The sequence below is a fragment of the Crinia signifera genome, chromosome 6, assembly GCF_055691185.1.
Source record: "Crinia signifera chromosome 6, ASM5569118v1, whole genome shotgun sequence".
Lineage (NCBI taxonomy): Eukaryota > Metazoa > Chordata > Amphibia > Anura > Myobatrachidae > Crinia > Crinia signifera.
The window spans coordinates 253478368-253500648 of NC_139222.1; the positions used below are offsets into that span (position 1 = coordinate 253478368).

At 43.8% G+C, this 22281-nt stretch overlaps 1 protein-coding gene across 4 annotated transcripts in view; it reads left to right on the forward strand.

Moving 5' to 3' along the window:
• Window positions 1-19698, forward strand: part of EXOC6 (exocyst complex component 6) — a 277290-nt gene extending 257592 nt beyond the window's left edge. For all 4 annotated transcript variants that reach the window (XM_083149343.1, XM_083149345.1, XM_083149344.1 and 1 more), the window contains 2 exons: window positions 17393-17505; window positions 19022-19698. In XM_083149343.1, the coding sequence (XP_083005469.1) occupies window positions 17393-17505; window positions 19022-19154 (246 nt within the window). In that variant the 3' untranslated portion in view covers window positions 19155-19698. The remainder of the gene's footprint in view (window positions 1-17392; window positions 17506-19021) is intronic.
• Window positions 19699-22281: the final 2583 nt, after the last annotated feature.

Sequence of the window (22281 nt, forward strand, 5' to 3'; positions counted from 1 at the left end):
ATTGTTGGCCCCATAGTAGTGCTTAGTTAATTGTGTGTCCCATAGTAGAGCCCTAGTTCATCTCCTTTCCCCTGTCCTAATACATTTTCTGTCCCATAGTAGGAACTTAGTTCATTTTGTGGGCCAGACCCAATTGCTTAGCAGGCATTTTTTGGGGAACTTTGACTACTATATGACCTAGGCCCAGGACCTCATAGCAGTAGTACTCCCTGCACCCACTACAGTTATACCCAAAACACCAGGATAGATTTTAAACAGTGTTTAGTTTAGCAGATACGTTTAAATGCTCCCCCCCCCCCCCACATTTACATAATAGTAAAAAAAAAATGACAAATAGTTTTTATTAACACAGCTGCTATATTAGTTTCAAATAAAATTGTGATTTTTTTTATTGCTTTTTTTTGTCCTTTTTCTCTTGCAGATGAAATGGCATTTCTATATTTTGACATAGGATTAATTTGGGTGAGGATTAATAGGTCAAAAGTTTCTAGGATGGCAGTTAGTAGGTTAACCACTTTGGTAATAGGTCGACTTATGACGTGCACTAGGTCAACAATGACAAAAGGTCGACATAAGTAAAGGGTCTGCATGGCAATAGTCAAACGTGGATGCAGGTTTTTCACGTTTTGGTGTCTATGTCGACATGGACAATGTATTAGTGTAAAGAGTCGCCTCGCATGGCTCGCTGCACACTATTATATTCTCACTCTGTGCCCACTTGGATCGTGAAGTAAGAACAAATCAGTATAAAAAATAATAAAAAAATCTGTGTCGCCCGTATGTTTTTATTTGGCTTTTTTTAATTTTTCGTTATTTTTCGTTATAAGGGGCTGCGACGCGACCGACCCGATGCCCGCGATTTCCCATAGACAGTAATGTTAAAATTACTGGACCCGATTTCCCATGTTAAAAGATATGACAGTAATGTTAAATGATGTGCAAAATAAAATGACAATGTGAAATGGGCCAATATGGCCATTTCACATTGGATATGTTTTAAAAAAAAATGTTTCATGGCCCCCCACCACCGTTAACGCCACCCCGCTATTGACGCCAACCCGAAGTGTGGCGAGCGCAGCGAACCCGCGAGGGGCGTCGGTACGCGTCCTCCGACCTTTTCATACCCCTACTATCCACGTCGGCGTGGAGTTGAGAATAGAAAGTGTGGCGAGCGGACGCGGATACCTTCACAGGTATACGCATCCCCTCGCGGGCTTCACAGGTGTCCGCGTCCCCTCACGGGCTTCACAGGTGTCCGCGTCCCCTCGCGGGCTTCACAGGTGTCCGCGTCCCCTTGCGGGGCTCGCTGCACTCGCCACGCTTCGGGCTCGGTGGCTCGCTGCGCTCGCCACACTTTCTATTCTCAACTCCACGCCGACGTGGATAGTAGGGGTATGAAAAGGTCGGAGGACGCGTACCGCCGCCCCTCGCGGGCTCGCTGGGCTCGCCACGCTTCAGGTTGGCGTCAATAGCGGGGTGGCGTTAACGGGGCCATGAAACATTTTTTTTAAAACCTATCCAATGTCAAATGGCCATATTGGCCCATTTCACATTGTCATTTTATTTTGCACATCATTTAACATTACTGTAATAATTTTAACATTGCTGTCTATGGGAAATCGGGTCCATCGCCTCTTTTAACATTACTGTCTATGGGAAATCGCGGGCATCGCATCGGTCGCGTCGCGGCCCCTTATAATGGCCGCGACTGACGCGATGCCCGCGATTTTTCGGGCGCGATAAAAAAATCGGCAGCCCGGATAACTCACAAGTACCTAAAAATCAGATATGTTCCTCTGTCATTCTTAATTGTATCCCCCAGAAAAAAACTAACTCTTAAGGGGTGTACACATGGTGAGATTTTGACTAGATAGTTAAAATCACTTCAGCCAAAATTTTCTCCTGCTTAGTTAATTTTGCCTAGCATAAATTGCTTAAAATAGATCATAGACTATCATTACTTCTCTTAGTCAAAATCTTAAGTGCATCTAGCCAAAATCTCTTGTGAATCTAGTCAAAATTGGCTATTAGCCAATATCTTACCGTGTGTACAGGGCTTAAGTAATAGCGGAAATAGGGGAAATATTCGATTTAAGATTAGATTGCTATGCAACCTTTGCTAACTCTGTACTATTTACATACAATTCATGCAATCTACATTTGATTTGCACTATATAATCATTGCTGCCCTGTCTATCTGGGTTTCGATTTGTGCTGTCCCGGGAGCGCGCATCGGGATCACAAGGTAAAAAATCTGTGCAATTTGCATGCGATTTTGACTATATAGTCAAAATCTAATGTCAAATCTCACCGTGTGTACACACAACAGAAAGCGGTAGTAATTGTGGAGCAGTGCACTTCCACCTGTATAGATTTGTTTGCTGAAAGTAGCCTTTTTAGTTTCAAGTTTTAATCCAGTGGTACAAAATATTAATAGTGTGATAATGGCACTCAAGCTGACCATACATCCGACCGATTTTGAGGTACGAACACACAATTTCGACGGATTGTGAGGTTCTTCAGTACAATCATGATGCAATGCGATTGAGGTGGATCCTATGATCTTACACGCTGCATGTAAGATCTTCAGCTACTGATGTCCAGTATGTTAAAATTGCAGATTGTAAAATAGATTTTACATGAAATTACACACATAAAATCTATTGTGAGTCTGGGGAGCTGCTGGGGGGAGTTCATGGAAATTGTGTACGATCCAGATCACAAGCTGGTCGTTCAGATGTATGGCCAGCTTAATTTAAAGTTCTCTGTAAGCACCCAGTTTAAGGTGTTTATGCAGTAGTAGCAATTGGCCTAACAGTATGACAGTTTACTTGCCTGGAATCAATCTAATCCCTTCCTTGGGTTATTCAGAGGTCAGAAAGGGATTTTATTTTTATTTTTTTTCAAACCCCCCCCTATTTAGACCCTATGAGGGTTTTTTCTGTGGTAATGATGCCCCCAGGCCAAGGAACGACAACGTTTATCTGTCATTACAGAACAACAGCAAATGTTCTAACATGTTTATCAAGTAAATTGTACCTTAAGAAAGGTAATTACATATACATATCAAATGTAAATGTAACTGGGTGATTAGGATTTAATAAAGTGTAGTACCTCTCTTGTACCAATGTTTATTTTAACCTGTTATGAAAGGGATTTTTATGAAAATGGCAGTTCCACTGTTCCATTGCAGTTTGAATTCATTAGAAGCCACTGATATTACAAAGGCATTATAGTTTGAAGTCGGTATGAGCCACTGACATTACAAAGGGATTACAGTTTGAATTCAGTAGGAGTCAGTGGCATCACAAAGGCATTTAAGGTATGAAATCACTTGGAATCATTGACATCACTGAGGCATTAAGGTATGAATGCACTAGGAACCAGTGACATTACAAAGGCATTAAGGTATGGATTTACTAGGAGCCAGCGACATCACAAAGACCTTAAGATATGAATTCACTAGGTGCCGGTGACCTCACAAGGGCATTAAGTTATCAATTAACTAGGAGTTATGAAGGAACTAGTGACATCACTGAGGCGTTGCTGTATGATTTCATTAGAAACCAGTAACATAACTGAGACATTACCTAGGAACTAATGGGACATCTATAAGACATTATGGTATAAAGGATCTAGTGGCATCAATGAGGCACAAGCTACCATGTTCATAGAAAATTCAAAAGTCTAAATTTAATGCAGCTCTCACAATATGCCGTCTTCCACTAAATTTATCTCCTGATATTCAGAGTGTCTTATCTTATATTGTCTTTAAGTTGCTGTCTTCCTGGCAAATATTTGTATTAGTTAATTGATTGTTTGCGCTATAAAGTATGTTCTACAGCTACTGTATTTCCATACCTCCCAACATGACCCATTCCAGGACAGACAAGATTCTCTGTTCCTGGACTCGCTTGCAAGTGGCAGTTGCAGGGCTGCAGCACAGTCCAAAATTCAGATAGGGGAGCCCCACCAACTGACACCTCAACACCACAGTCTGGGACTCACTGGCAGATGTGGCTCCCCTTTTTGAATTTTGGACAGTGGTCCAGTCTCACCTCTGCAACTACCACTGGCAAGAAAGTCCAGGAGTAGAGCATTTTGCCCCTCCTGGAATGGGTCATGTTGGGAGGTATGTATTTATTTCACATACATAGTCTGATTTCAAAAGTAATGGGCAGATCTGCCAGCAGCCATCTGGATCTGTCATTGTTAAGGGTTTAATGCTGGCTCTTTGGGATCAAAACATTACATTGTATAAAATACAATCACCTTAATAAAATAGGCTAACATCACTATTGATATCTTAACTAAATCTCCTGCCTCTAAACTTCTTACCACACATCTCTACTTGGCCTGTCCCAATGGACCTCCTGGTCCTCCCATGTGAATGGGATCTCACTTGAGCTGTTCTTTACGTACTGTTGTGATGTTTCTGATTTCTACAACTCTCAATTCACCCTCTAGGACCACCATCTGCTCTCTTTTTATGTATATCTCTCTCTATCTCTCTTTCGCTCTGCTTCTCCATCTCTACCTCCTAAGGCTGCTATCACTAAGTGTAACATTGAGGCTACTGCCACCAACTCCCTATCCTCCATGTTTGTCTCACTGCTCTCTTTTATTCTCTCGCTCTTATTCCCTGAACAAGCCACTTCCCTGTATAATGCATACCTTACTTTTCAGCTCATGACTCTGTTGCTCCACAGAACACTAATCACCCTCTCAGATTAGGAGCTCCACCTGGGCACACCAAACGCTCCAGATATCTACAAAAATGCTTATGTTCTGCCAAGCTCTCATCCATTAGTGCTGCCCTTTCCCTCCCTCAGCAGTCACAAGAATCTCATCTCCTCCCAGTCTTCCAACCACCGGCACCTCAACTCCCTCTTTGTCTCCCATCCTAACTCTCTGCTCTTATTTTGTATCCAAAAATAACTCCATACATTAGGAGTCGACATCACATCCCACCAGCAACCAACCAACTTTACCTTACTACACCTCCCCATTCCTCTCCTGGTAATCCTCCTACCTCACTGACCGCTCCTTCTCACGATTCCACCCCACACACACATTTCTACTAACTGTAGGTTTCCTGCAAGGTTCTGTTCTTGGTCCTCTCCTTTTCTCTTTCTATACATCCTCTTTAGGTAAACGTATTAGCTATTTTTGACTTCCAACATCATCTCTTAAATCAAATAATTTTTATAAAAAGACTCTGTAGAACGAAACAGAAATTACATCATTGACCTTTGAGGTGTGGGTAGCAATGACAAAAGATTAGTTGCAGTGTAATCTTTAAAATACATATGTAGGTACTGTACATAAGACATAGAATTAATAGCATCCAGCACCATAAAGCAACAATGGATGTAGGACACGCCACACAATGTTATAATAAATATCTCTACTATATTGGTGGATCATTGACTACCAACCTGGTAAGATACCAGGAAGTTGCCAGGAAACATTTTTCCCAATATCGTCTCGATGCTGATAATTCTGAAATCTACCTTTTCTCCCATGACCTCTCACCTCTCACTCATATCTCCAACTGTCTTTCTGCTATCTCTTCTTGGATGTCCCAGCACTTTAAACTTAACCTGTCTAAGACAGAGCGCATCATCTTTCCACCATCTCACACAACTTCGCTTCCCACAATTTCATTATCTATCCATTGCTCTACTGTCTTCTATAGCTGCCAAGTGCTCTGTTTGGGAGTAATCCTTGACTCCTCCTTCTCATTGACTTCTCCCTCTCCTTGAAACAAAACATCTCTCAAACACCTTCTGTTTTCATCTAAAAAATATTTCCAGGATCAGACTCTTTCTTACCTAGGCTGCTACTAACTGGCCATCTCCAGACTGGACTACTGTAATCTCCTCCTGTCTGGCCTTCCTGACAAATGCCTCTCTCCACTCCAGTCTATCCTCAATGTTGAAGCACGGCTCACTTTCCTCACCAAATGCACCACATCCACCTCTCCACTCCTACTGTCCCTTCACTGGCTTCCCTTCCAGAATCCAAATCAAGCTTCTCGCCCTCACCCATTTCTAATGCATTTACATCTCTGACCTCATCTCACTTTACACTCCCACCCTCTCTGCTCGTTTTTGCTCTGCTAATGCACGCCACATCTCCTACCTACTGGTTTCTTCCTTTCTCTCCTACCTCCAAGATTTTCCACGTGCTGCTCCCTTTCTCTGGAATTCTCTACCTCCCCCTGTCAGACTCTCCACCTCTCTACAAAACTTTACTGAGACACACTTTGTCTATTCAAAGGAGACGCAGGGACAATGGGCATGCCAGCAGCTCACAGAGTTCTCGGTATGCCCACAAATGGAAAATGGGGGTGTGGCTTGCGGGTACAGGATTCCTGAGAAGCCACACCACTTTCCTACAGTCAAACCCCCCCCTTTTTGGGAGCTTGCAGTTTCGCCTCCCGTGGAGGTCTCAAGTACCTCCTTTAGACTGGTCTTTCTTACAATGTGGCAGATGTATTGAGCCTGGTGAGTAGGGTGGCCAATCCTGGGATCGGGATCGGCGGGATCCCGGGATTTGGCCTCTAAATCGCCGGGATTTCAATCCCGGGTTTGGAGTTTCCAATCCCAGGATTTCGGGATTAGACTGCGCATGCGTAGTCTAATGCCGGGCAGCGTCTGAGCGAGTGCTCAGATGCTGCACGGCTACTCCCATCCCGGCAGTGCGGCTCTGCGTAGCGTGACAAGGTGACAGGTCACGCTACGCAGGCCACAAAGCCGCACAGCATTCTTCCGGCGTCCCGACCCCACCACCCAGCACCCGTTTTCACTGCGCGCCCGCCCACCACCTACTGGCTTCGCCCGCCCACCGGCTCCTGGCTTCACCCGCCCGGCTACAGAACACCCGCCCAGCTTCACCGCCCACTCTCCCGGCCTCACCGCACCTCACCGCAAATGTAAGTTAATATGTGGAGCAGCCAAGGAGGGTTTTTCTTATAAGGGAAGCCAATCCCGGGATCCCGAAAATCCCGGGATTGGGCATTTTTTAATCCTGATTACCGGGATTGAAAAAATGCCCTGGGATTGGTATTGAAAGGAGAATGCACCAGCGGAGCGTTATATCCTTTCGTTTTCTCTCCGCTTTATCTCTTCACCAGGCTTAATACATTTCCCCCCTTGATGTGAAAATCAGAAACAGGACCCTAGAACGTGAAACACAAAATTGTAAAACACTACAGTAAAAAGAGATATTTAGGCGGGAGTGGATGAAAATCAATATATGTCAAATTATTTATACTTCCATGGTATAAAGGGCTGTCTTTTACCTCTGCTGTGATTGAAAGTGGAAACGCAGATACAAAAATTAGATGAGATTTACAGCTTTGTCTTCAATCTGGGAAAACCGAGATAAAATCTGTCTCCTGCTGAAGCATTAGACATTTTTTTCATTCTTGCAACAAAACAAACAAAGCATTGGAGAGAAACTTGTAATGATTTTTTACGCACCGTGGTGAAATAACACAGTCACGCTGCCACTAATGGATCATCATTTTGCTTATGACTGCCAAGTGCCTAAAGATATCTCCTCAAGTAAGACAGATGGGGAAGCCAGGTCCGGACAGATCACTTTCAGTTTTGAGAAGAAGAGAACAGATTAGTTCCCTGAAGAAAGACACCTATTGGTAAAATCTGCTCAATCACTTGACAATTTCACTCAGTATTGTAATGGCGCTGAATTTCTGGGAGCAGATTTTAACTATTTCATCATTTTTGTAGACACTCACAGAAGCACCACAAGTAAAGCTGGCCACACACTTGTCTGATTTTGGCTACTTTTCACCAGATTCTGACGGATAAGGCTAAATACTCTGGTGAAAAGTGTCCAAATCAGATTTGTTCGACTTCTGATCCAATCCGATGCGCAATCCGTGCACATGAGATCGGAGTCGGAGATGTGACCTGCTTGTATGTCCGACTTCTAACACGGGCAGCCTACCAGCATCGGGGATTGGGATTCCATTCGATATATCGCTTTCAAAAGGACCAGATTCTGCTGCAGGAGAAGCTCCTGGGCAGTTTAAGGGAATTCTTATGCAGCTTCTCCCTCCACAAAGTCGCAGACGTGTATGGGGGTCTTCAGTATTATGTCTGTGACTGAATTTGTGCTATAAAGGTTGGGTCATGTCTACGTTGCAGTCTGGTACGGAGTTCTTTACTAATTATGCTGATTCTGAGTCTGTATTCTTCAGTAGAGTGACTTGAAAAATCCCAACCATAAGAGACAAGATTGTGGCAATAAAAGGGTCAGTTGGGGTTTGCCAGAACTGTCCAGGTCCTTATTAAGACCTCATAGAGCCCTGAAGACCCTAGCATATAAGGGTCCCTTAGGCACAGCACCTTAATTATGTGTGTGCAGATCTGTCTGCTCTCATTCCCATGCCTCCTAGGCGTGACATCACAGGTAGCGCTGCCTAGGCTGCATGAGTTGGAGATGAAAAAGTTTATCCCGAAGGGGGGGACCTGAAGGTTCCTTTCTCACCCTAAGGGGATTTCTTTATTTGGTGGATAGGGGGAGTTGGGGCCCTTTTCCTTTTGAAGATAACCCTAAAGAACAGGGTCTGAAAAAAAAAATCATGATTATTTTTAATAACAACCTAGGTGGCCCTTGTGAAAATGTTGCATGCAGATAAAATATAATAAATTTTATAGCGAGGTTGGTGGTTTGTAATGTGGGCAATTCTAAATGAACAATTTGTCCGAAGCGGAGAACTTATGGGGTTATTCTGGTTCACTCCTTCTGGCAAATTCCTTCTTAGATGGACAAAACCATGTGCACTGCAGGTGGGGTAGATGTTACTTGTGCAGAGAGAGTTAGATTTGGGTGGGGTTTTACTTCAAAGTGAGATCTATATAATAAAGCAGTCAGTATTTTCCCTGCACAGAAACAAAATAACTCATCCAAATCTAATTCTCTCTGCACAAGTTACATCTGCCCCGCTGCAGTGCACATGGGCCCTTATTCTGATTGAGTCGGATGGGTCCGAATGCGGACGGACTATGGTTGGTGTTTGCGCATGTGCGAATGCCGCGCACGTCCGAATACGGCGTGAATTCTGTACAGAAAATGAAACGGTCAGAACAATCCGAGCAGGGGGTGGAGAGGGGCGTGAAGGGCTGTTTGGGCTCATTACCATATGCATACGCCCCGTGTTTCATGGGCGTTCCCATGAAACCGCTGGGCGTACTTATGGTAATCCGGCCGTGACGCACGTGTGGGGGGCGGACATATGACATAGCCGGATGCCAGCTGCCCGCCCATATCCCTACTTTTGCACGGAGAAATGCCTGAGTGGTCTGGAGCACTCGGTGCTGCCTGACCACTTGGTCCATCATTCGATGGTCGGCGACCATCGAAAGATGGGGGAGGTTCCCAGAGATGGAGGAGGTGTATACATGAGAAATCCACTCGCGGTCCGTTCGGTCTGCATCTTACCACATTCGGACAGTGTGAGCGATCCGTATGGAAGGCGGGGCTAAGAACACTCGGTTCCTGTCCGAAAATACGCATCGATTTTGGTTAAGTATGAAGGGAGAAAAAGAGATTGTCACCAATAATAACCTTTTTTATTTTTTTTTATTTAAATGATCTTTATAAAAACTATCAATTAAACAAATCAAGTAAAAACAACAATACAGAGTTCTGTTTCATTTAAATGACTTGACAGTGTCACACCATCAATACATAATACATCAAGAAATGTATTCAATCTAATTTACAGTGAGACTTGTGTATAGGCAAAATCCCCCCCCCCCCTTCCCCACTTTCCTCATACTAGTGTCACACCATGACTCATGGCATGATGCAGAAAAATACACACAAATCTCAAACTGCAAAAGCAAAGAAACAGCAATGATGATAAAAGTTACAATGGTTGGCAATTGCCTGAAGAAGCCTATAAAGTAGGTTTAGTGAACGCCTTAAAAAGAAACACAAGTTTTGCAGCTTTGTCAGTACCCAGCAGTTTCTCAGCTTTCACTGCACCAAACCAAGGGCCTGATTTTAGACTCAAACACTGAAGTGCGGAAATCACTATTCTGGTATTTCCTCACTTTTGCGCATGCGATTGCAGTTTTAGAGCTGGCGGTGGAGGATGTCGGTTCACTGTTGTGGCAGCAGAGACACGGCGGCTGCGTCACATAACTCGCAGCCGCTGCAACCCGAAACCTCTCTGGGCTGCTCAGCCAGTAATGTGTAGCAGAGGGGGACTGTAGCAGGGAGGGACCTGGCGAGCGGGGTGGCCTTACCCTATGCTGGATGGCCTCCCCACAACCTAGCGCGAGCAGTTGCGGTTTTGCGAAATTTTGCAAAAACAGCCACAGTTTTTGAACAGCCTCAGTTTTTGAACAGCCTCAGTTTTTGAACAGCCACAGTTTTTGAACAGCCACAGTTTTTGAACCAATGTGCATTTTCCACTATTGGTGCCACTGCTGACACAACAGTGCTGGTAGAAGGGGATTTAAATTCGGATTTCTTTCTTTGGCAAACTTCTAACAAACTCCTATAATCACTTCTGCAGGTAAACGACCTGCCGACTCTGATCGGATGCGCACGGGACCACGCATCGGGTCGGACGGGATATCTACATGTGCAATTTGGGCAGATTTCACGGCCCGATTCATCCGAATCGGGTGAAATCGTGCCCAAATCGCATAGTGTATAGGGGCCTTAAATGATTGCCGCTTTTAAAAAGTGGAAAAATCGTCCCAAACTCACTCTCTCTCTAATTCTATTACATTTGGCCCAAGGTTTCTAGCACATTGGACCATGTCAGCATTATACTACGACATCAGAAAGGGGCAGTAACTCATTAAATCTCCCTTTTGTACAATGACTAAACCATGTGTGTGAAATAAAGGTGCCCCTGAACCATTCCTACAGACCTACATCCTGGGAATCCAGGTGCACTACCAAAGTGACACTGCAAGCACTCTGACCTATGGCTAGGCAGCCTACCCATATGCCAGACGTATATGTATGATACAACGCTTATCATTGGTTCTGCACATCATATACTCATGTAAGAACAAGGTTGTAAAGACCATAACTCAAAGATCAAGCAACTAAAATTGAACTATAATATTAAGGAATAAACATAGTTCAGTAATCGCACTATGCTGGTGGCCTATTTACATCTTTCAGTGACGATATTAACTCCTGGGGTAAATTAACCCTTTGAGTGCCAAGTGAATTTGCCAAAATAGGTGCAAAAATGTTTTTTTTCATCATCATGACCTGTAATGTTTACCTTATATAGGAAATATAATCTTTTTTTTTTACACAATATTTGTTAGTTGGATTTATATAACAAATGTGTTGAATTTATATAACAGACGACGCTGGTATTTTGAGCGGATATTTTGAGCATCTCTCTCAGAGCTGTTGGCACGCAATGGGTTAATGTTCGGCAGAACGTCCCCTAATATCATAAGCGAGGTAATATGTGGGTGTGCGTAGCTATGTATAAGTCACAGGCCACACACAGGCTATATCAATATCATGTAATTAGTGCACGTTTTAGAATGGCAGATTAAAAACATTGTGCAACTCCAGATAGTTTGTCCTGTCCCTGTTATCCCCTCCACACCCTTGTCGAAGAAAAAAAGGTCTTAGTGTGCGTGGGGTGGAGTGTTGAGGGGGTGGGGGGTGCTCTCTGGGTGTCCATTGCCAAACGTCTTCCAATACTCTGTTATTATGTTGACTGAAAGGGCCTTTCCTGAACTCAGTACACCAGAATGGCTATGCCACATTTTTTCTAGACCTTTCAGGAGCTGGACATACCCCAGCGATGTTGTGCACACACACACACACACACACACACACACGCGCGCACACACACACACACACACATCTTGCCTACAGGCCATGCCCCCCATTATCTAATCTTTTACGAGGCTGACAGAAAAACCCGGGAAGAGAAAATGGGGCAGATGTATTAAGCCTGGTGAAGAGATGAACTGGAGATAAAGTGGAAGGAGATAATGCACCAGCCAATCAACTCCCAACTGTCATATTTCAAACACAGCTGATTGGCTGGTGCATTATATCCTTCCACGTTAACTCCAGTTTATCTCTTTGCCAAGCTTAATACATCTGCCCCAATGTACCCACTGAGATGATCATCATCGATATCACTAACTCAGATGTGTCTGTCCTCCTGAATCTCATTCAGTCTGGTCATCCGGACCAGTTTCCATGACGTGATATTATCACCGTGCACCTGATGAATTTTAGCTGCTGCTGTGCAATTGAGATGCAGAGATCTGGTCACACTGCGCACCTCAGTGCTTAGCCATGCCTGTGCAGGTAGTTTTTATACGCATTTGGTGGAGGTAATGGGGAGTGGTGACAAAAACGCAGGTGTGTCGCAGTAGTTTTCATGGCGTGTGTCTGCTTTCAGCTTAGATGATGTTTGCAGAGAAACATGGCACCAGCGTCACTAATGCTGCGGGCAGCCTGCACAGCCATAGCCTCACTCGGAAGCAAATGTTCCTCATTTTTGCATGGATGCTGCATATGTGTATGTAGTCGCTGAGCACTTTACGATGGCTCCAATGGCGTCTATATTCCCGTTGTGAATTCACAATGAGGACCGATGTTAAAGATCTGCGCACGCACATATGCTGATATGCTCAGGTGCAGGTCTTCTCTGCTGGCGCCCTCGGAGACGTACATAGTCCCCATGCAAATGAAGGCGGCTTCCTGCTTTCACCGGATGTCAGCTGCCCGCCCAGTCTGGGAGCAGGACACCGGTAATCTAAGTCACCAGAGAGTGACTCAGATTAGCGAGCACTTGAGAAATCATTCAATGGCGGCTGCGAATGGATGTTGATGCAAAGCGTCCATTCCCAGGCCTGCGGGGTCATTCTGCCTTCAGCGTGGGGCAGGCGTTCATTCGGGCGACGGCAGTTTGCTCGCAAAGCAGTGAAATACCGCTGCTTTGCGAGTGAACCAGAATCATGGCCTTAATATAATATCCCAAAGCATCCCCCTATATACTGTATAATATATTATTTCATTGATAAATGAGCGTTTCTTCAATGGAATGATGGAACAATCATTAGCACATTATTATTTGGGACAAATGACAAGTTGGGTGTCCCTTTATTAATAGACATAGGGGGTTATTGATTATCCTGTGAATTCGCATAACAGCGATCAGCTCTGAATAACCCCCATAGCTTGGTAGAGAGGAGAGGGAAGAACAGCTGGTAACTCAGGGCAACACAGCATCTTTTCTGTTGAGTGCGGTGAAAAATAAGTCACTTTCATTTGCCTTAAACCAGATATAATGTTAATCACAAGACAGTTTAGGGGGTGTTTTTGGGAGGTCTAAAGCTGGCCATATACTGCCGCCAAATCGTTGTACTCTATGGGGGCCTTACCAGCCGCACAAGATGTGAGGCCACCACCTGTTGGACACACTGTCAGTGCTTCTTACAGTAGTAATCTATTGATCATAAGTCGGGAGCCATTTGTCACTAGGATCTGGCCATAGTTTCTGTGCTTGTCATACTAGTGTATTGCTATTTGTCCGATTGATTTATTATTCTGGAACAAATCACAATTTTTCCTTTGCTGTGGCCTTTTGGCCGACAGGAAAAGAATATTTATAATGCTGAACCAAAGGCTGAAGCCTATACTTTTTGCAATGTGTTTCATAGATTATTGAGGTGTGAGTGGCTGTAAAGCAGGCATGTCCAAACTGTGGCCCTCTAGCTGTTGTAAAACTACACATCCCAGCATGCCTTGCTATAGTTTTAGCATTCCCTAATAGCAAAACTGTGGCACGGCATGATGGGACTTGTAGATTCACAACAGCTGTAGGGCCATAGTTTGGACATGCCTGCTGTAAAGAGTCACTTCCACTAACTTTAAGGGAGTCTTGTGGCGTCTTCTCCAAAGCATCCACTTTTGGAGGAGCTAAAGTTTTAGCCCAGGTAAAGCTTCAAGCCGTGGCGTAACAACAAATTATGCCCAGGTTGTATATAATAGGGCTTCTGCTGTCTAACCGTTTGCCACTGGTGCATTGAATGGTGAATGAGAAAACCCTGAGAAAATGTCTCCAGACAAAAATAAGAAATAAGGGAGGAACCTCTACAATGTAGCCTGATACAATTGCATAGCAGGGACATATATGTGGACCAGATGAGAGGGTGCCTTTAGAAAACGAGGGATTACTGTGCATGTTGAGTTAAGTATATACACAGTCTCATCTGTGCCTAGCAGACACTGCTCTCCAATGTGCCAATCACCCACTCTGGGCTTGGTCACAGTGCAGCTTGCATTCTGCAGAAAACAAACTTTTTAACAACTGTTTTTAACTCTTGGGAGCACCACCAACAAAGCAATTGTCATATCTGTTATATCAACTCCTTTAATATTTACTATTGGTATTACTATTGCCTATATATATATAATTTTAGTCCTGTGCAGTGCGTGAAGAGAGGTGGGTGTGTAGTGGATAGCAGTGGATAAAGAGAGGGTGTGTGCAGAGGGTGAAGAGAGCGGGGTGTGCAGTGGGAGGTGAGTGTGCAATGGATAAAGATAGGAGGGGTGCAGTGGATGGCAGTGGGTGAAGAGATGGGTGTGTGCAGTGGAGGGCAGTCGGTGAAGAGAGGTGGATGTGCAATGGGTGAAGAGAGGTGGGTGTGCAGTGGACGAATAGAGGTGTGTGTGTGCAGTGGATGGAGAGAGGTGAGTGTGTAGTGGACAAATAGAGGTGTGTGTGTGTGCAGTGGATGGAGAGAGGTGAGTGTGTAGTGGGTGAAGAGACATGGGTGTGCAGTGGATGAAGAGGTGTGTGTGTGCAGTGGATGGAGAGAAGTGAGTGTGTAGTGGGTGACGAGAGGTGGGTGTGCACTGGCCATCGCTCTGATTTATCCCTGCCATCACTTCTCCTGCACATCTGTGCAAAACAACTGCTGGATTAAACCACATTTATTGTGAATGTAAGCAAGTGTAATAAGATAGTCATTCACAATGGTACTTATTCTAGTATACAGGAATAATTGTGGCAGGGCGGTTGCCTGTGTCCCAGCAGTGACTGGAGTGAATGCAGTCCGTCCCGCTCCCTACAGCACTGCAGTGTTTTTTGTTTTGTTTGTGCAAGAACTTTATTCTGGAACAACAGCCATCGGTGTGACTAAGGATTTTAGGAAATAATAAAATTGTTAGGTTTGATTGACAGTGAAAGACAGCTAACTGTTTTATGGAGAAAGCCAACATATGTCAAAGGGGGGTCCATTGTGTAAATGGAAGGATTGATCACATACTCACAGCGGGGTCTCTGCATTCAGTGGAGCTGAATCTATCTTCCACAGCAAACTCTATAGACACGAAGACTAGAACAGAGGCACCCCTCACCCTCCGCCATAGACCGCTCTCTGAATGCCTTAATGTATTGCACTATGTCTCCATTGCGGCCCAGAGTTAAATATTATTTCCTGGTGCACCTGACATATAGAGGGAAGGAGGAAAGGCCATTATAATAAAAGTCAGCGAAATTAGATGGGTATTTACATCAGGGTCACTATATAACTACAGACAGGGCTGCAATGCTATAAAGTTCCCTAAAATCAATAATTCTCAGTTTTATTACTCTTTTGACCTTAAAGAACCCCTCGTTTTTAACTAATTAAAATAAGACCAGTAAGTCAAAATATTTCTGTGCATTTCGTTAATTCACAAAGGGAGGGATAAAAATGAATAGTAAATATCTATCTATCTATCTATCTATCTATATATATATCTATCTATATATATATATATATAGATATATATATATATATATCTATCTATATATATATATATATTTCAGAGAACCATGTGATTTAAGATTGCTATATAGGCTGAGCTTAGTATTCCTAATATATCGACAAAAAGGTTGACACACGCAAAAGGTCAACATGAAACTGGTCGACACAGGAAAAGGTCATCATGCGTTTTTTATGAGTTTAAAAAAAAAAATCAACTTGGAAATGGTCGACACATGGAAGGGTTGACATGTGTTTTTTCATGATTTTAAAAGAAAAATTGGGAACCGTACAGTGTGCCGAGCGCAGCCGTAGCAGAGCAAGGCACCTGGCCCGGAGCAGGGTGAGGAAAGCGGTACACTGTGTTGCGGTCAAAAAAAATGTGAAAAAACTCATGTGGACCTTCTGTCACTGACTCCTTGAGTTAATGGGAGTTGGTGGGGAAATGTTTTACATTTATTTGTATTGATTTAAATTATACATTATATGTATATAAATATAAAATGGAATTGAGGCTATTCTTATTTTCCTGATTACATCAGTTATTTTTATTGATAAATTCACTGTCAGGCTGTAAATTATTGCCACTTCCATTATACAGTCATTAAAATAATGGAATTAATGATCATGTCCATCGTGATCATTATTAATTTAGCGCTCTCACTTCTCGCAGCCAATAGCTGTTGTGCTGGAAACCTCAGTGCCATCCAATAAGGTGGCATCAATACTGTACAAGCGGGTTCCAGCACTGGAAGTACTGTAGATTATTACCCACACATATATATTTAGTGCTGTGAATCATGACTGTATGGCTGTAACACAGCATATATACACACTGACCAGCGTTTACCAGCTGCGGTATGGAATATATACACCAATCAATAATATTTTGATCGTTTTATAAACAAAGCCATAGAAGCAGTGATGTAGAGGTATAATGGGGTCATTTTGTATGTGTGTGTGTGTTTATAAATACAGATTGTTTGTGTGAACCTATATCTGTGTACAGCCATATAATGTGTGTATAATTATATGAATGCCTGTATATATGAGACACCAGATAGCTGTAGCACAACCCACAGAAGTTTGTAAGCAGAGCATTTAAATGTTACAAACAATTCTAAACGGGATAGGAAGTGGGTTTAAAACTGGCTTAAAGGGATTATGGTTTTAAAGCTGAATAAATGGTTCCCTGTTTTAGTTCAGACACATTAGCTTTTAAAAGATTACTTGTGTATTGACCAACAACCTCTGTAGCAGATCTTACAATAATGATCTGTGCTGAGGGGGTATCGTTGTATTTGTGTTGGGAAGGGGCATTCCCCAGAGAGAGGACTCCTTACTTCATCTTCCCAACTGAGGATAATCTGTTGGGGAGGTTTAATGCACTTAATTAAGCCTAGGCAAAGATCTGGTTCCAATTAGCAGGGAATTGCACATACCCCACCCTGCCGCTAACAGAAGTAATACAACTGGTCATTTACATACTGACATATACGCCAGCCACCGTGCACTATTATATGCCACCGTGGACATATTTACTGTGTTACTGTGTTTGTTATATCACTTGATATAAGGATGATTTATTTATCTTTTAGCTCTTGGATCTCTTCATGATTTGGGACTGGTCGACGTATCTAGCTGACTATGGCCAACCAAACTCCAAGTATCTGAGGGTGAACCCTAGCACAGCCCTAATCCTGCTGGAGAAGTAAGTATGGAACGCACAGTGGATGTGTACCTAGAGAGTAATCTGGCAAAAGGATGAAGGCCTATCTGTAACACCCACTAATAGCAGGCCTGGACTGAGAAACGTCACATACATACATTGGTGTTATGTAAGGTACACACCAGAACGATCATGAGTGTGAGCAGATCGTGAGACGATCATACGATGGTTGCACAATCTGCTCAAAATCTGCATCCGATCCGATCATGATCTGTACCCAGTTGAAGGGATCATTTCAAATCCTGCCTGCAGCTGGTAGGATCTGCAAAACGACCAGCGGGGACGCACATCAGACCAGATGATCTAAAACATGCCAAAACATGCCCAATTTGCATACAATCATTCAAGATTGTATCGAAATTGGGGGAATTGAGGACAAATCGTTCTGGTGTGTACCCAGCATTAGGTACCCAATAATTCCTTACATCAGAGTTTCCCAAACTCCATGATTCCAGTCCCGGTTTTAAGGATATCCATGCTTTAACACAGGTGTCTAAATTAGTACCTCTGTCAATTTGATTTAATCATCTGGAATCAAGAATGGATATACTGAAAACCTGGAGTGTAATGGCACAGTTTAGGAAACTCTGCTTTACATTTATTTTATTTTGTGCTAGTATAAATGTGCACATTTCAGTGACTGGTAATAAAAACAACCGGTAACGCGCTAATTCCTTCTCACTTCATTCGGTACCTCCTGAAACCACAGGCTTCCCGGCGCTAACTATACGTTTACATTTACATAGCAGGAATCCTACCACTGCAGGATGTGTTCTAGAGCTTAGAACAGCAGCTACCAAAATACACAGCGCTGTAAAATGAACGATGTTTACACACACCCCTCCTTCTCGCGATCCACGTCTTCAATTGGAATTGAATGATGATAAATAAGTACATGATGCAAATGACTGTCCATACATATGTAGTGAGTAGACTGGTGCTGTGCCAGTCTACCACGCATGTGCTGGTCTCTGGGAAAATGGATACCACACCATTTTCCAGGTGATTTGTGCAGCCCTGCCATTGCCAATGCTGGATACTTTGAGTGCCAGGTGAATTTGTTGAAATAGGTGTGAAAATTGCCAAGCAGACATTTTTATTCCTCCTAGTGACCTGTAATGTTTACCTTATATAGGAAATAAAGTCCTTTTTTTTTTTTTTTTACACAATATTTTTATTTGAATTTATATAACAAATGTAAGCATTTTTAGCGGATATTTTGTACCTCTCACAGAGAAATTGGCACTCAATGGGTTAAACACGTGTGCGGTGTGGACCCCTTGGGGCTCATGTGCACCTCACATATTGTACATTCGCCACTTCACCAGGCCACATGCTCACCAACCCTGAATGGAGAGGCATGCTGGGACTTGTAGTCTGACAGCAGGTGAAATGCCGCAGGTCATCCGTCTGGTCTGCAGGGTGATGAGAGTGTAAGTCGCCTTAGCACATGGAGATACGGAATTACAGGCTGTCACCGTTGCCTTTCTCTTCCTAGGATGAAAGACTTGAGTAAGAAGAGTAATATATTCGCCCAGTTCAGGAAGAATGATCGGGACCGGCAGAAGTTAATAGACACCGTGGTGAAACAGCTTAGAAGTCTGGTGAATGGGATGTCCCAGCACTCCTAGTGCCTGTGTGGTTCCTTCTGCAATCTGTACAGAGACCTATAATCAGCACATTTCTCTCCTTCAATCGTTATTGTTTCTGCAAAAAATAAAAAAAAAGGGCGTGGAGTGTAGATGCCGGCGCGGCCAGGAAACAGATATTTTTAAGATTTGTTTTTTGTAACTAGAAGGTATTTTATATATTGCACACGGGTGGTTTTGGTATTGCAGTGGATGAACCAAGTCACTGGTATGTACAGCTAATGAATGAACTATAAATATTGTATTTTAAATATTGCTACTATAGCCGCCACTGTTGCGTTACCTGGGCATTATACGGAAAAAGGTTTTCTATAAGTCACATGAAGCCGTTGCTATGGCGAGAGGGTGCGTCAGCCGCAGAGAAGACACGTCTGCTAGTGATCATGTGACAATACAGGCCTGGGTCTTCCTGTCTGAGTGTATGACTGCGACCATCCACTTTTATCATATATTATGTTCTCAGGGTTGTACTTTGTAAATACTGGCTTTTACTTTCCTTTGGGAATAAAAAGAATGTTGATGAAAACACGAGAATTTAACTTTATTTCTGAAATGAGTAAAAATGAATATACAATCACAGGGCGAGAATTATCAAAGTTTAGAGAGAGATAAAGCACCAACCGATCAGCTGTTAACTGTCATTTTTCAAACACCTCTTTCCCTGCTTTGATAAATTTCAAATGTCATTTTGCCTTCAGGCAAATGCTTAGAATGGGTTATTGCCATCATTTGGATTTTGTTTCATAAATTGCTTAAAAAAAAAATGCTGTGAAGAGCTTGGTTTATTCAGAAAACTATTCCGTGGTTGCTGGCTGAATGCTGCCATATTTCTGCAAATGTCTGTTACACGCACCTAGGCCCCGATTCCGACCTAATCGCTGGGCTGCGATCAGGTAAATGCTGACCCGCTACCCGTACCATATCGCTCACGAATTACCCCCTGCTAGCAGCGCAGAATAACTCTAGGCTTACTCAGCGCTGCGATGGCCATGAGGAGAAGGATCCGCTGATGACGCCTCGGCCCTCCCTCCCAACAGCCGGGGAATGTACCTGCGTTTCTGCCCCCAAACACCCACAGGGCGTCAATCAGAGGGACGAATGACGCGTGCATGCATACTGCGGACCGTACAGATGCACGGTCTTTCGATAATCGGCGGGGCTTTGAAAATGCAGCCCTGCGAGCCAACCGGAATGGGCACCTAGTCTCTGACAGTTGTCCTAAGAGCAGCCCTTTGTGCTACATTGCTTTTCTACCTCCTATAGGTTTGAATGGTCTTGACAATTGGAACTCAAGATGTGGTTTATTTATAAAAAAAAGGCAAACCACCCGATAAATAATCAACATGGCAGCCCCTAATCTGCAGCATCATTCTAAGGGAAAACTAGGAACTCTGGGGCAGTTGTATTACGCTTGGTAAAGGTGGAAGGTGACAGCCATACAGCTGTGTTTAAAAAATGACATTTAAGGTTGATTGGCTGGTGCTTTATCACTTTCCACTTTATCACTTTACCAAGCTTAATACATCTGCCCCCCTGTAGAATATGTACAGAATTATTACAAGTATTTAGAAGAATGAAGGTTCTTGGGTTTAATATGAGCCTTGTTGGACTGCAAGTTTCAGCATTTATGGCCACATGCTGGGACTTGCAGCTGGACAAAGACTGGGGGGACATAGAATGCTGACCCCTGTACTGGACCCCCTATACCCCATTTCTCTGTATGCCACTGGTAATATGTGTTTGCTGTGTATGTACTTACCACACTTACCAGGGACATATTCATTTCATTGTACATAAATCCCCCCAGTCACTTAGCATGTAACAAATACATATATAATGGTGGTTTCCAGCTGGCTATTGGCAGATGAGTGTGATGTGAGCAGAATTAGCTGTCCCCAGCCATGTGCCTGCCCACAGCTCCTCGGCTTTTATTGCAGTTTGTGATCTGGGGAATGGTCCTCCTTGGGACATGCATTTCACGTCGTAAATTACTGAGAGTGGACTCAAAGCCCAAAGAGATTTATACTGATGGTGCTATAGATTATTATATGCCGGCCCTGCCGCGGATCATGCAGACACATATGTATATCGATCGCTGCTCAGATGCCCATGGTCGGACATTTACAGCAATAGCAGCAGCACCCTTGGCTGTAAAATGTATCTGTGCCAGTGATACCTGCCTATTCCTATCCTCATACACAGCAATAGCAGCAGCACCCTGTGCAGCATCATGTATCTGTGCCAGTGATACCTGCCTATTCCTATCCTCATACACAGCAATAGCAGCAGCCTGTGCAGCATCATGTATCTGTGCCAGTGATACCTGCCTATTCCTATCCTCATACACAGCAATAGCAGCAGCACCCTGTGCAGCATAATGTATCTGTGCCGGTGATTACTGGCTATTCCCATCCTCATACACAGCAATAGCAGCAGCACCCTGTGCAGCATCATGTATCTGTGCTGATGATACCTGGCTATTCCCATCCTCATACACAGCAATAGCACCAGCACCCTATGCAGCATAATGTATCTGTGCTGATGATACCTGGCTATCCCCATCCTCATACACAGCAATAGCAGCAGCACCCTGTGCAACATAATGTATCTGCGCCAGTGATACCTGCCTATTCCTATCCTCATACACAGCAATAGCAGCAGCCTGTGCAGCATCATGTATCTGTGCCGGTGATTCCTGGCTATTCCCATCCTCATACACAGCAATAGCAGCAGCACCCTGTGCAGCATCATGTATCTGTGCTGATGATACCTGGCTATTCCCATCCTCATACACAGCAATAGCACCAGCACCCTATGCAGCATAATGTATCTGTGCTGATGATACCTGGCTATCCCCATCCTCATACACAGCAATAGCAGCAGCACCCTGTGCAGCATAATGTATCTGCGCCAGTGATACCTGCCTATTCCTATCCTCATACACAGCAATAGCAGCAGCACCCTGTGCAGCATCATGTATCTGTGCCGGTGATTCCTGGCTATTCCCATCCTCATACACAGCAATAGCAGCAGCACCCTGTGCAGCATCATGTATCTGTGCCGGTGATTCCTGGCTATTCCCATCCTCATACACAGCAATAGCAGCAGC